This window comes from Aspergillus luchuensis, chromosome 7 (genome assembly GCF_016861625.1).
Source record: "Aspergillus luchuensis IFO 4308 DNA, chromosome 7, nearly complete sequence".
In the NCBI taxonomy this organism is placed as follows: Eukaryota; Fungi; Ascomycota; class Eurotiomycetes; order Eurotiales; family Aspergillaceae; genus Aspergillus; species Aspergillus luchuensis.
In genome coordinates, this window is record NC_054855.1 from 1,191,107 (window position 1) to 1,204,261 (window position 13,155).

The 13,155-nt window shown below is 50.1% G+C and overlaps 5 protein-coding genes across 5 annotated transcripts; 2 read left to right on the top strand and 3 right to left on the bottom strand.

Moving 5' to 3' along the window:
* Positions 1-3,098: 3,098 nt before the first annotated feature.
* Positions 3,099-4,927, bottom strand: AKAW2_70443A (uncharacterized protein; the record flags this gene model as incomplete). Its single annotated transcript, XM_041683026.1, has 5 exons — positions 3,099-3,481; positions 3,541-4,383; positions 4,439-4,671; positions 4,724-4,784; positions 4,849-4,927. The coding sequence occupies 5 exons, from the start codon at positions 4,925-4,927 to the stop codon at positions 3,099-3,101; spliced, it is 1,599 nt and encodes a 532-aa protein (XP_041547327.1).
* A 460-nt stretch (positions 4,928-5,387) lies between these two features.
* AKAW2_70444S (cytochrome P450) lies at positions 5,388-6,894 on the top strand (the record flags this gene model as incomplete). Its single annotated transcript, XM_041683027.1, has 2 exons — positions 5,388-6,337; positions 6,396-6,894. 2 exons carry the CDS (start codon positions 5,388-5,390, stop codon positions 6,892-6,894), a joined length of 1,449 nt encoding a protein of 482 aa, XP_041547328.1.
* An 87-nt stretch (positions 6,895-6,981) lies between these two features.
* Positions 6,982-7,787, bottom strand: AKAW2_70445A (uncharacterized protein; the record flags this gene model as incomplete). The annotated part of the gene is made up of 2 exons (XM_041683028.1): positions 6,982-7,288; positions 7,339-7,787. 2 exons carry the CDS (start codon positions 7,785-7,787, stop codon positions 6,982-6,984), a joined length of 756 nt encoding a protein of 251 aa, XP_041547329.1.
* A 1,501-nt stretch (positions 7,788-9,288) lies between these two features.
* Positions 9,289-10,563, bottom strand: AKAW2_70446A (nitronate monooxygenase; the record flags this gene model as incomplete). The annotated part of the gene is made up of 4 exons (XM_041683029.1): positions 9,289-9,579; positions 9,628-10,129; positions 10,197-10,458; positions 10,551-10,563. 4 exons carry the CDS (start codon positions 10,561-10,563, stop codon positions 9,289-9,291), a joined length of 1,068 nt encoding a protein of 355 aa, XP_041547330.1.
* Positions 10,564-11,053: 490 nt separating this feature from the next.
* FOL1 (folic acid synthesis protein) lies at positions 11,054-13,077 on the top strand (the record flags this gene model as incomplete). The annotated part of the gene is made up of 5 exons (XM_041683030.1): positions 11,054-11,208; positions 11,259-11,275; positions 11,435-11,769; positions 11,819-12,027; positions 12,090-13,077. 5 exons carry the CDS (start codon positions 11,054-11,056, stop codon positions 13,075-13,077), a joined length of 1,704 nt encoding a protein of 567 aa, XP_041547331.1.
* Positions 13,078-13,155: the final 78 nt, after the last annotated feature.

Below are 13,155 nucleotides of genomic sequence, written 5' to 3' on the forward strand. Positions count from 1 at the left end.
TTGTACGGCTTACCGCGATGCCTGCAGCTGGTCCCCCCAAGGCTGACCATCTCTGTCAGGCCCGATAGCCACCTATCTCATGGTGTTGATTATCATCACCCCGGACTGTCAATTTGGATGCTAGGGGGTGTTGATATCATTCCTGCAGTCGGTCAACGCCGAAGGGCGCAGGAACTCTATCGCTGTCCTGCTTACTGCATGTAGACTTGCCACAGTTGCCTCATCGCACATATTTATTCCCCGTAGTGTAGTCATGGGGCCACAGGCACTGGGCTGATCAACGTAATAATTATGCCACGATCGCTGGTCTGTTGTAAAGCTTCAATTACCAGCCTGAGGCATTCAAATTCAGAAACATCATCATAATCAACAAAGACAGAAGCAGCTATCTTTCCCCAGACTTTGCTGATACCCCGCGTCATCGGAAACCTACGAAGAATTGTGCTTCGGGCTGACAGGGAAGCGGTGATCGCCGCCTCTAATCGCTATCTCACAGTTTTGCCATGTGCAGCCCGCCCGCGAAGCTTCAGCTAAGCATATCTGCGCCGAGCGATATCGACTTGGCAAGCAGACATGTGAAGTTGGATGCTGTTTATTGGGGAGAGGACTTGATTTCACAGCTGGCTATGCATAAGCCTTGATTGGACGCCATGCAGCCCAGATAAGGGCCTCCTCGTCCATATCTCTGGGATGCAATAGTTGCATGATACGAACCCCTTAGCGCGGGAGCCCCTAAATTACCGCCAGCTCATAGCAGCATCAACCCCGGAATGTCTGCCTGTTCTGGCCACAGCTATCGTCAAAATGAGCGATAGTTCTAGGTCAAGTCTGGAGTATGGAGTGTATCTATCCTCCACCTGGCACCTGACACATATCGTCATGGAATACTACACATATTCTAGAACAAAGATAGCATCTCAGGCCGCTTGTGTCTGATACCAGCCGAACTAGACAGTCCATCGTTATCAGGGCCCTTCTCCCCTTCCCGCCTAGTCAACTAACTTCCGCCGTCTTCCTCGTTTCCCGTTTAGCAGCTAATTAAACCCGCCAGTGCCCTGGACATGCAACCCTGCATTAAATCTTTACCCTTTCCTGTTGCCTAGCCCAATCCTTCTTATTATTTCCCTTCCTCATCTCATATACCACAACCATCCACAGTGTACGAACAGCAGTGACACTACAACACCCAACCAAACCGTGACGCTTCCAACTGTAATCTATCTACATACCCTACTCAGACGACCCTCAGTGGAACCTCCACCCTGCCGCTCCACAACTGCAATCCGCACCAACGACCCACCGAGGAAACTTTCGGGATCTGAAGGGTGACTCCAACAGTAACTTTCGGGAAAGTAACCTAGAAAAAAATTGGAAAGACGTTTTCCCGTCGTCGCGTGCTTGTAGTAGACAATACCAAAGTAGGCATGTACCTGCGTGCCCAGCCCCTCCCTTTCAAGCTGAGACACGGAAGAGTCTTTTTTCCTCTCTCTCTCAATGATATAGAGATAGACCCATCTAATATCACCTACATTAAGATTTATCTATACATAACTGCACATAATCCCTTGACCCAAAATAACTAAATAATATAATTATCATTCCATCATACCCAACCCATAAAAGAACACCACTCAAAAAAGAACGGTACCGAACGCGTCTCCCAACCCCGAACGACCTTTCCTAACCTACGCGTCGGATAACCCGTTTCTAGTGCCCTCGATAGAAAAAATTTTTTTTTCATTTTCCCTTCCATACTATCTAACCACTAATCAATGAATGAAAAAGAATGGATGGATGGGACGGTTCGACCCGCCAATCCCAACGCAGTCTCACCAGTCCCGATTCAGCTCCTAACTTAGTACTTACTTAACTATCGGCTCGGTTTCCCGAGTCTGCCGAGCATTACCATTTTATGCTACCGTGGGTTTTATATGCTTTGTAGGATAGTGTGCCAAGGACCAGCCAACCAAATAGCCAACCAACCAGTTAATTAGTTAGTTGGTTATTAGACTGTAGACAGTTACTAAGCGGGGGTTTTTGCCGAGCCGAAGCCATAACCAACTAAACTTATTCCATTCTTCTTTTCTCTCGTTGTTTCTTTCTGAAATGGGCTAGATTGTAGTTCGCTATTGAGGGTTAGTGACTCACAAATTTGATTTTTATACGAACTCCGCGGTAAAGATCAAACCAGATTGGATAAAATTGTCCTTGAGGCTTTTTCTTTTCCCGCCCGTCAATATCTTCCTATTACACTAAGCTCTGGGGCAGTTGGAGTCACGTACTAACTACGATATACCTAGACCCCTTCAGGATAAGGATATGCAGGTACAGACATGCCTCACTAGCTAACTACTTCAGAACTAGTCTTGTTGCTAGTCATATATGATGGAATCGAAACTCCCAAATCCGAATACGGGTGCCTGTTTGACTGTGCACTAGACTGCTTGTAGGTAAAATGTTGTGGCTATTCGCTGTAGAACGCTGGGGCGTTGAAAATGTGGGTTCGGACTCGGGGATTGGTTAGCTCACTTAGGTGAGGCGCCAAGGGAGAGGGATGACGTGGGTTTTCACTTGTGCAAGACGTTGGGAAGTTGGAGGTTACTGCTTTGTAGTAGGTTATTCATTCATGTCATGTAGGATATGTATTTTTGAAGTGGTACCTAGTGGGTGCTTACTACTTAGTAGTAATCATGAAGGTTCAATTCCTTCCAATGTTTAGATCATTGCATTGTGCTGCTGCTTGATAATGAATATATATTTAGCATCATCTTCGGCATCTTTCCGTGATCAGCGGAAAATGATATGCCTATCATAATCGGGATGGTAGCTATCACTCCGTACTGAGTGAGTGTGTTATTGTGGACATGTTAGTAACAGGGACAAATGACAAGTTTGTCATTATGTAGATAAAGGTCAGAAACCAGCCATTGGCGATTCGATTGACACGGATCAAGTATAAGCTCAAATGTTGATATGCATGCCACGGAATGGTTAATGGATTTACGCATGTCAGAACATCCAACACTCTGTTCTGTACTAATATCATTCACGTCATATCGCTACAATATGTACCGGAAACTGTGACATGGAAAAGTCCATCAAGTATCTGACTTCCCCTTCTCCGAACAACTAGCACCCGCCTCCCCCATCTCTCCCACCTGCTCCACTCCATCTACAACCAAACCCTGCACATCAGCCGGTCCCTTGAACTGCTTCCGAGCGGTAGTAAACCACGTAAAAATGCTCAGCAACGCAATCAGCCCGATCGCCGCGCTGGTGTAGTTCATCGAATCCGGAGTGACTGGTGCATCTGACGGAAAGTTAAAGGTGATGAATGCAAAGAACAGAAAGAGAAACCCAAGCCCGTGCAGGCTGAGCGATATGGGCAACGGGAAAGAATAAGGACCGTCGACGGGAGCGATGTCATGGCCAAAGAAATACCCGAGGAGGCGAGCAAGAAGAACTAGTGCGTAGGAGACGTCTATGATAATAATACTGTTAGCTTTGTCCTTGTTGCCAAATTCGAAGGGAACGTCTTACAAAATCCCGTGGTCGCAATGGACACAACCGTATTAAACCCAGTGACGGTGCCAAAGTAGATCGAGTTGAAAGCCATTTGCACCACAACGGTGAACAATATCGCATATATCGGGATCTTTCTCCTCTTCTCCACCCGGGATAAGATCCCAGAGAATGGCATTCCCCGGTCCCGTGCGAATGCAAATAGCGCCCGGGAGCCCTCCGCAACAAGACTTACTGAGGCTACCATCATGATCACCGTCATCATACTAGTCATAAAGCAGGCCGCGACTTTGCTTTGGGTTGAGTCGTAGAAGATCTGCAACACGGGGACACCGGTGGAGGAGTTTGCAGTAGCATCAATGTCGCCGATGCAGAAGCAGAGCGTCAACAGGAAAATGAATCCTGTTACAGCGCCCATCCCAACAGACATGACCATGGCTTTGGGCGCATCTCGCGAGGCATGGGTCATTTCTTCGGTCATGTGGCTTGGAGTATCGTAACAGCACATGCCGAAGAAACTTTGAAGGATTCCGACCATTGTTGCCATGGCGGATCCAAAGCCGGTTGTGTTTTGGAAATCCTGAAATACGAATGCGGCATCTTGTTTGTTTTTGTTGGTTGCTAGTAGAATTACGACGATGATGATGAACGAGCAAACGTTCCACAGCAGGATGGCCCGGGATAGGCGGTTGAGCAGGTGGGGCAAGAACATATTGACCAGAAGAGCCCAGATTGCGACTGCATAAGTGACCAAGACGGTATGCCACCGTTCGATTACATATCCGGGATATACCAGGTTTGCTTGTCCGAGGATGAAGTTGGCTGCGAACGAGTTGTTCGCAGAGCCCATGGCGAGAATACCTGTTCTCAACTGAGCATCGTGACACAGATATTCTGGAGATATACCAAAGCTTACCCATTAGCATGAACCACCCCGTTATGTACGACATCTCTCGAGCGATTTTTGGTGGTGCTAGCAGAAAGACCCATGAATACTGCCCTCCCGCTACAGGCCACCTTGAGCACCATTCTGCCATGGATAGGGCAACCGCAAAGGTGATTACACACACGCCTAACCATCCGAAGAGCATAACCGGTGGACCACCGGCATCTACTCCAATGATGAATACACCACTGAGTGCACTCCAGCTGTCGTACATGTTAGTCAGCTGTTCGACATGGTAAGATTGGGGTGGACTACCAGGTAACGATACTAAAACTGAAGCCTATCATATCCAAGAGGCCGAACGACCGTTTGAATTCTGGAGTCATGAACGTCAGTCAATACACTTCTAATTCGAGACTCCATCATTAATCCAGTCATACCTTGCTGATAGCCCAGGTGCTCAAGCGTGAGGTCTTCTTCGGTGCCATGGCCGAAGACATCTTTGGGCTCCGCAGACATGATGCCGATGGTGGTGACTGTGCATAAAGGGGTTTGAGGTCGATCAGATTGACAACATATCTGCTATATATCCAGCCGGGCCAGCATGATAAGCTCGTGTCGATGATGTACCATGTCTGTCGGCTGGCTCTGCAGCTCAGCTTGCCAAGTGGTGCTTATCAGCGGATCGACCGGTGACATACCGAGTTGGAGAACCGCCATTGGCAGGACGCGCATCTTCAGCAAGGGGCATTGGGCCTATCAAAGGAGTAACTTTATTGCTTTTTCGGACCCTCCGACATGCCTTTGACCTGCAGTTTTCGTTTGAATGAGCCAGCAGCGCGGTCGGAGTATGACTCAGCTGCTAGTGACTCCGATCGTGGTGAACTAACTAGCGGGGTACATACCCAATCCCTTGCTATATAATCGGTGAATCACAATCAGTGCCCACATGATTCGAGGTCACTTTTGACCCCTCACAATGGCTTACATTGAGAACTTACAAGGGCTCATAGCCCAATCGCTATCATTGGTGGTCTTCGCACTTTCTAGCACCATATTCTGCAGATGCTTCTATCGCATCTACCTCCATCCTTTGTCATCGGTACCGGGTCCTAAGCTCGCAGCCTGCACTTCGCTATGGCTAGCATACCATACATATATCGGCGACGAATGTACAGTAGTATATGACTTGCATCGCAAATACGGCCCGGTCTTACGAGTCGCTCCCAATGACGTCGACATCGCCGATAAAGATGCGCTGGAGCCAATCTACGTTGCTCGCGGGGGTTTCCCCAAGACACCAGCATATTCCAAGTTCGACATCGACGGACACACGACCATATTCTCCAGTTTGACTTTGCCTGAGCGAGCAACACGAGCGAAAGCTGTCGCCCCTCTTTTCTCTACGACATCTATTCGCAACTCTCAAGAAGCCTTACGCGAGGTCTTTGACGACTTTGCAAAAAGACTGCAGGCTGAAGCGCGCACTGGCAGGCCAGTAAACGTGCTTAATGTGACGCGTGCGATGGCAATTGACGCTGTAAGTACGTATCTGTTCCACGAGAGGTACGGCGCCATCACGGAGGATTCAGAGTCAATGTCGGCATCGCCGTTTGTAGATTCCTTCGTTGGAGTAGGTGCCTATTTCAATATCGTGCCGGGGAAAGTCGGTAGTTTTGTCACGGAGGTCATTGAGCGTTGGAGCACGACCAAGAATGTGGAGCAGTCGCACGGACTGATCGACCAGTACGCCAGAAGGCTTGTCCGGGCAGCGGTACCAAAAAGTGGAAGCTATCAGAGCCGTTTGTTGGAGAAGTCGACCATAGCACAGTCTCAGATTGAAGTCAAAGATGTCTGTTTTGCAGGAACCGATTCCACGGGAATGAACACCGCGACGATCATGTGGTATCTTGCGAAACACCCAGAAGTGTGAGTAGCAATAAGGCCAGAGTTGTACCCCAATGCCACTAACTGGGCTTTCCTCTAGCTATGATCGTCTCAGACAAGCAGTCATGGAGAGTATCGAGAACGATGAGGATCCAACCGCGTGCGCGTACCTGCGCGGCGTCGTCCGAGAAGGCCTTCGTCTTTCCTGGGCCAATCCAATTCGCCTGCCTCGTTCAGTTCCGGCTGGAGGCTGGAAGTATCGTGACTACTATTTCCCGGCCGGTACGAGTGTTGGAGTTGCGGCCTTTCAGCTGCATCAAGATAGCAGCGTGTTCCCTGAGCCGCATCGTTTCCTTCCCGAACGTTGGGATAACGCGGACGACGAAATGCTCACGGCATTCTTTGCGTTTGGCAAAGGGACTAGAGCATGTATTGCCCAGTCGTTGGCAATGTATGAAGTCACCATGGCTATTTTCACCGTGGTCAAAGAAGATGTGCTGCGTGGTGCGTCGATTGTGGAGGACCGAATTGAGATAAAAGAATGGTTCAATTCCAAAGTCAAAGGGCACGAGATTTTGATACAGTTCGCCAGCAAGTGAAGCGACATACACTCACCAAGAGTGAAACAGCTAATTGTAGACGTGTGTCTGAGAAGCTCGAATGGGATGCCGCGCAGAATAGACACGTCAAAAGTCATCTTTAGAGAAATCAATGTCCTTACCATCCAGCCACTCCGCCATTTCCTTGTATACCATGTCACGCTCTTTGCCAAACAACTGGGGCAGATTCTGCTTAATCGGATAGCCTAGCCGGCGCATACCATAAGCCAGAAACCGGTAGCCTTTGGGCTCCTTAGCTAGAGATTCATGGTCAATATGTGGCGGTCGAGTAGGGTCCACTGGTACACATTTATCCTTCTCATAGATTGGATGATTGCAGAGGATTTTCCATCCCTGCGGCTGCTTCTTCAAAAAGTACCCAAAGCGACAGTCACTAAAACCATCCATATTAGTAGGCTCATATCCGAGATGGGAGAGATTTACCAGTCGCTATCCCATTCAACGCCATTCTCATCCGCAAAACGCCAGGAAATCGTACACTTCATTTTATCGATGGCACGATCACCCTTGATATCTACGGCGTGACCCAGAACCCGATGGCAAATAAATTCACTCTTGGCCCATCCTTCAGCCCAAGTATCAATGGCCTTGTCCCGATAGTTTTGCTGCCAGCTGATATTTATGAAGGCCTTGGGATCAAATATTTCCCTCAGATCAGACCATTCGCAGGCATCACGGTGAAGAGGCCAGCCTTCGCAGAGTTCACGGATTTTAAACCGCTCCAGAGTGGAAGCGTCATCGGTATTGTATGTTAGACGGTTGGATGCAGAAGGCGGTTCGGCACCCAAGCTGTAGTCGCCTTTATCTGGCAGTTTGAAAAGTGCAGGCTTTCCAGTAGAGGGGATATTGGCCGAATGGCCGATGCCGCTCATTGTATCTGTCTGTTCTTGAGCTTTGCAAGTGGATGGAGTGTAGATGACAATCTGTTGGGATAGGAGGTACCATGATGGATAGACAGAGGCCTAGATATAAATCAATAGAGTGTCAGAATTGACTGCGGTTACTTTTGAATGACCTAATTGTATGACCTACCGGTAGTGGCGAAGTATATCCAAGAACATCATGAACCGTCCACTTCTAGTGATATGTTTTCTGTTTGGGCGTAAATATCGATCAAGTCTCGGAGAAGAAGCCCCTTGAATTCCAGGCAAGTCAATATAAGTCTCAAGAGTGCTCATCGAGTTTGCAAGTTCGGCCTTGAGAGTAACCCTTAGATGTGCAGGGTAGAAACACCCGGCGCTGCGAATTGGTCGACAAACCTGGAACCAGTCACTCAAAAACTGGTTATGATGAAGCTCAGACCGGAAGCTTCAAGATTCAACAGTAGCGAGGAATATACTTTTCGTGCCGTTTGCGTTCCATGGTGGATCTTGGAAGCGGCTGTCATACCAGGTTTCCCTTGGATTGCAGAGCCATCATGTAGTCTGTTTGCAGGGTGGTACCCGAAAATGAAGTTGCGGATCGGGCCATGGCAAGCAGGGATTCCCAATGGTAGATGCGGAGGTGGATTAAAACGATAGTATGCAGTGGCTCCCAAGAGTGTCGGATTATGTCAAGTTAGTGGTAGGAAGGATGAGACCGTGAGACCCGCTCTCTCCACATGACGGCCTCGATAGCCCTGATTTTTAGGATGAGCTTAGATCAACTTCATTATAGCTTCTGCTTCTAGTAAAGAGACATTCCAACGCCCATTCTTTGTCTGTGTCACTAGCACTCTTATCTCACATACCAAATTTCCCGGGAAATCTAAATCCTGACATTGTCCCATAGCCCGAATTTACCTGCGCTCTATAAGCCACATACCAGTTCTACCTCGAGCTGCAATGCCGGTCCGACTAGATTATTAGTACGATCTCGCATCTTCACACTTGTGCAACATCGGATTCATATTTTGTACATCCGGCTTTACTTGAGGGTGGCACAGGCACTTGGGTGGTGGGTGCTCCCTTGCCTTGTATTTCCGTCTGGGGCGATGGACGTCGAGATCGTCTGTGTTACCGGGAGTAGGATGCGGTTGCAGGCGTCAGCTACGTATGTATTGAGAGATTTATGGCCTTACGCGGAATGATGCGAGGGTCCAGTATGAAAGGGGGAAAGGATAGTGCATTTTCGGAATGATAAGATCTCGTACTATCTGCATTGATCTCAATGGTATAGGATAAGCCGAGTTAGGAGTATAGTAAGCCATTGTCTCTAGGAGTGTAAAATATTTGTATTTCAATTCTTAATGTATAGCTAGGTTAAAGAGCAAGCATCGCCAAAACAGTTTCACTGGTATTCGGTAGGAGTATGAATGAATCAAATCATGAACAGTTCAACTGTCTTAAAGTGACATTGACAATATGCATGCAAATGGTATCTGGAATGGGAATATTACAACTTGGCCAACATCTTGTTGCCCTTCTGCAACAGAGCAGCAGCATCATCCACAAGCTCATCAACAATAGCCTTGGCAGGCTTCTTCTCGTTTACAACAGCAGCAACCTTGCCCATCAGGAAGGGGCGAGCGTTCTCAAGGGTTTCGTCGTCGACATCATCAGGAAGGTTCTCCATGTCGTGCTCGGCCGGGATGATACCCTGGGAAGTGAGCTTCTTGATCTCGTCTTGGCGGTTCTCTTCCCAGTTCTTGATGTATTCGTTGTTACGGACACGGAGCGGGCGGCCCTAAAGAAGTTAACATATGGATCAGGTGTAGTGTTTCGTTGAACTTACCGTGAAGATAATAGTGCGGATTGTGTCGTCAAAGCCAGCGGTGCGGACAGCTTCCTGGTGAGCCTTGGGGGCACCAGCCTCGTCAGCCAGGATGAAGCGAGTACCAACCCACACGGCCGATGCGCCAAGCATCAAGGCAGCAGCCACCGAGTTGCCATTGTACAAGCCACCGGCAGCAACCACCTGCACGGGCAGACCAGTCAAGGGACTCTTCTTGCCCTGGACCAGCTTGGCCACGGTAGGAATGAGGATCGTAGTGGGAACATCGCCAGTGTGACCACCACCTTCACCACCCTGAGCACAAATGATATCCGCGCCAGCATCGAGGGACTTCTGGACGTGCTTGGGGTGACCGATCATGTTCATGTACAGGATGCCGGCAGCATGGAGTCTGTCCACGACAGCTTTGGGGGGCACACCGACGGCAGAGACGAAGAGCTTAGCGCCGCTTTCGATAATAATATCCACGAGTTCATTGAGCTTGCCCTTGGTGTAGTCGTAGCTGAGGAACGGAAAGCGCATTAGCATCTCGGGTTTCCGTTCGTCATACAATCACATGGGTGTCTCACTTGGTCTTGCGGGCGCTTCCACCGACCTGGGGGAGCAGCAGATCAACACCAAAGGGAGCGTTCTTGTCATTCAGGAAGCTCTTGAGCTCTGCAATCTGCTCACGGAGCATGTCGGGGGTGTATCCGACACCTCCAATGACTCCCAGACCACCGGCGTTGGTGACCGCAGCGGCCAACTTAGGGCCGGCGGCCACGTTCATACCCGCCAGGAAGACGGGGTGATTGATCTTGAGCAGATCAGTAAGAGTAGTACGGATTTTTTCTACAAAAGCAGGATGGCATTAGCATTCAAGATCCCCGAAGATTCCGGCGCATTGCATAGTGCATATGAAGAGGCGGTGGCGAGGAACTCACGCGGAGAAGCCATTTTGGAGTATCTGAAGAGGCGATAGATGGATGACAGGTGGATCGGAGACCAAAAATAAGGTACAAGGTAATAATATGTCAGTTAGCGAGTAAACAAGGGATGCGGAGACCCAGGGTATCCAAGCACAGTTATAAGGGAGCGAGTGTGCAGGCTGGAGGAGCCGAGGACAAAGAGTGACCAGCACGAGCCTCGGTCCAGGGCGTGTGATGGACCAGGCTATTGACGGCAGACTACCCCGAGTTTCCAGCCGAACCACCTGATTCCCGTTGCGGGGTTACCACACTTTGCCTTTTCTCAGTTAGCCTATGATTAGTCGTTGGTGGCTGGTGAAGTGTGGCTAGTAAACAGTGTTGTTCACGCCTCAGGCTGTCACAGCCGGAGTCAGGTGACGGGAGTAGCACGGTCCGCGCATGACGTATTTTCATTCCGGATTCGCTGTAGATCTCGCCTCTGCACTTCGTTTCTGAGCTCCGTGGCTGCTGCAGAAAGTATGAGACCTAAGCCAACGGTGACCTGGCATAGCAATGCTGTCGCCTTGACATCAGCTGTCCGCGCTTGTCGGTTCCCCAGCACAAGCCTACTGCATTCTCAGCCATGTAGAGGCGAATCAATTCTTAGCAGATCATTTGGCAGCTTGGTAGCAAGGCAGGTCTTTCATTGATAAGATTAGTGATATCACAGTCTAACTTCTATAGAAACTCATCTGTATCTGGTACGGCTTCTTATATATGCAATTGCTACAAAACCTGCTCGTTGTGCGCTACCATTGGTGACCACCCTATTCATGAGGACAGTAAATCTTTTTGTGGATAGGACCTGGCTCACAAGGTTCGCATGTGTAGTATCTAGAGCTGAACTAACTCACTTTCAGAGCCATTGCACACCAGTAGTCTTAACAGAGGCATATTGAGCGGCATCACTGCAAAGAGATCCCGCCATGAAATCCTAAAGCCCCTGTGCCACACCCGCAAGCTTACAACCAGCCGAGCACATCAATTCAACCCCAGCATGGATCGAGTACATCCCTCCACCCATCGGGCATTCATTGCCTTTGGCAGCAATGTCGGAGACCGCATTGATATGATCGAGGCTGCTTGCCGCGAATTGGAGCGCGCCAACATCCGAATCAAGCGGACGAGCTCCCTCTTCGAGACAGCCCCGATGTACGTCCTCGACCAGGACCCCTTCATCAACGGAGTGTGCGAGGTACGTGCCCACCCCCATTTTCAACACATCAAACCCTAACCTCCCACAGGTCGAAACCAGCCTATCCCCCATGGAACTGCTGGACACCCTGCAAGCCATCGAGCTAGGCCTCGGCCGGAAGAAGCTCATCGACAAAGGCCCACGCTCAATCGACCTGGACATCCTCCTGTACGACGAGCAAATCTTCACGCACGAGCGTCTCGACATTCCGCACAAACTGATGCTTGAGCGGGACTTTGTCCTCCGACCCCTCTGCCAGTACGCCCTCCCCCTCCCCATCTTATATCCTCAACACTACGCACCCGACTAACCACCAACAGACTAATCCCGCACGAACGCCCCCCCTTTCTGGGCCACTCCCAAAGCTACCTCAACCACCTCAAAACCCTCCCACCCCCATCACCCACTCCCCACACCACAACCCCCATATCGCCCCTCTTCCCCCCAATCCACAGCACCAACCCGTCCCGCCCAACCCACATAATGGCTATCCTGAACCTAACCCCCGACTCCTTCTCCGACGGGGGCACGCACTCCCCCACCGACCTGAGCACCCTAACCACAACAGTCCACAACATGATCCGCTCCGGCGCCACCATAATCGACATCGGCGGCGAAAGCACCCGCCCGGGGTCCACCCCGGTCAGCGAATCCGAAGAACTATCCCGAGTAATCCCCGCCATCAGACACATCCGAACCACCATCCCAGAGGCCGCCCACATCGCCATCAGCATCGACACGTACCGGGCCCGCGTCGCCGAAGAAGCCTGCGCCGCCGGCGCGGACATCATCAACGACGTCTCAGCGGGTCTCCTCGACCCCGAAATGCTGCCTACCATGGCGAGGACCGGAAAATCAGTCATATTGATGCACATGCGCGGCACGCCTGCCACAATGACAAAGTTAACCGACTACCCCAATGGAATCATCCAAGATGTAGGCAATGAACTCCTCGAACGGGTCGCCGCCGCAGAGGCAGCGGGGATTAGACGGTGGAGGATGATTCTTGATCCCGGGTTAGGGTTTGCAAAGAATGAACCTCATGATTTGGCTATCTTGAGGGGTTTGGATAAGTTGAGGACGGGGATCGAGGGGTTGGAGTACTTCCCGTGGTTGATGGGACCGAGTCGGAAGAGGTTCGTGGGCAGGTTAACGGGGGTGAAGGAGGCTAAGGATAGGACTTGGGGGACGGCGGCGACGGTGACGGCGAGTGTTGCGGGGGGTGCGGATATTGTTAGGGTGCATGATGTTAAGGAGATGTGGCAGGTTGGGAGGGTGGCGGATGCGATTTATAGGGGGGTTGTTTGATGGGAATGCATTGTGAAAAGTGGGGAGGTTTGCGGGTTTGTATATTCAACTATAGGGTTGTGGATGGGATAGAGATGT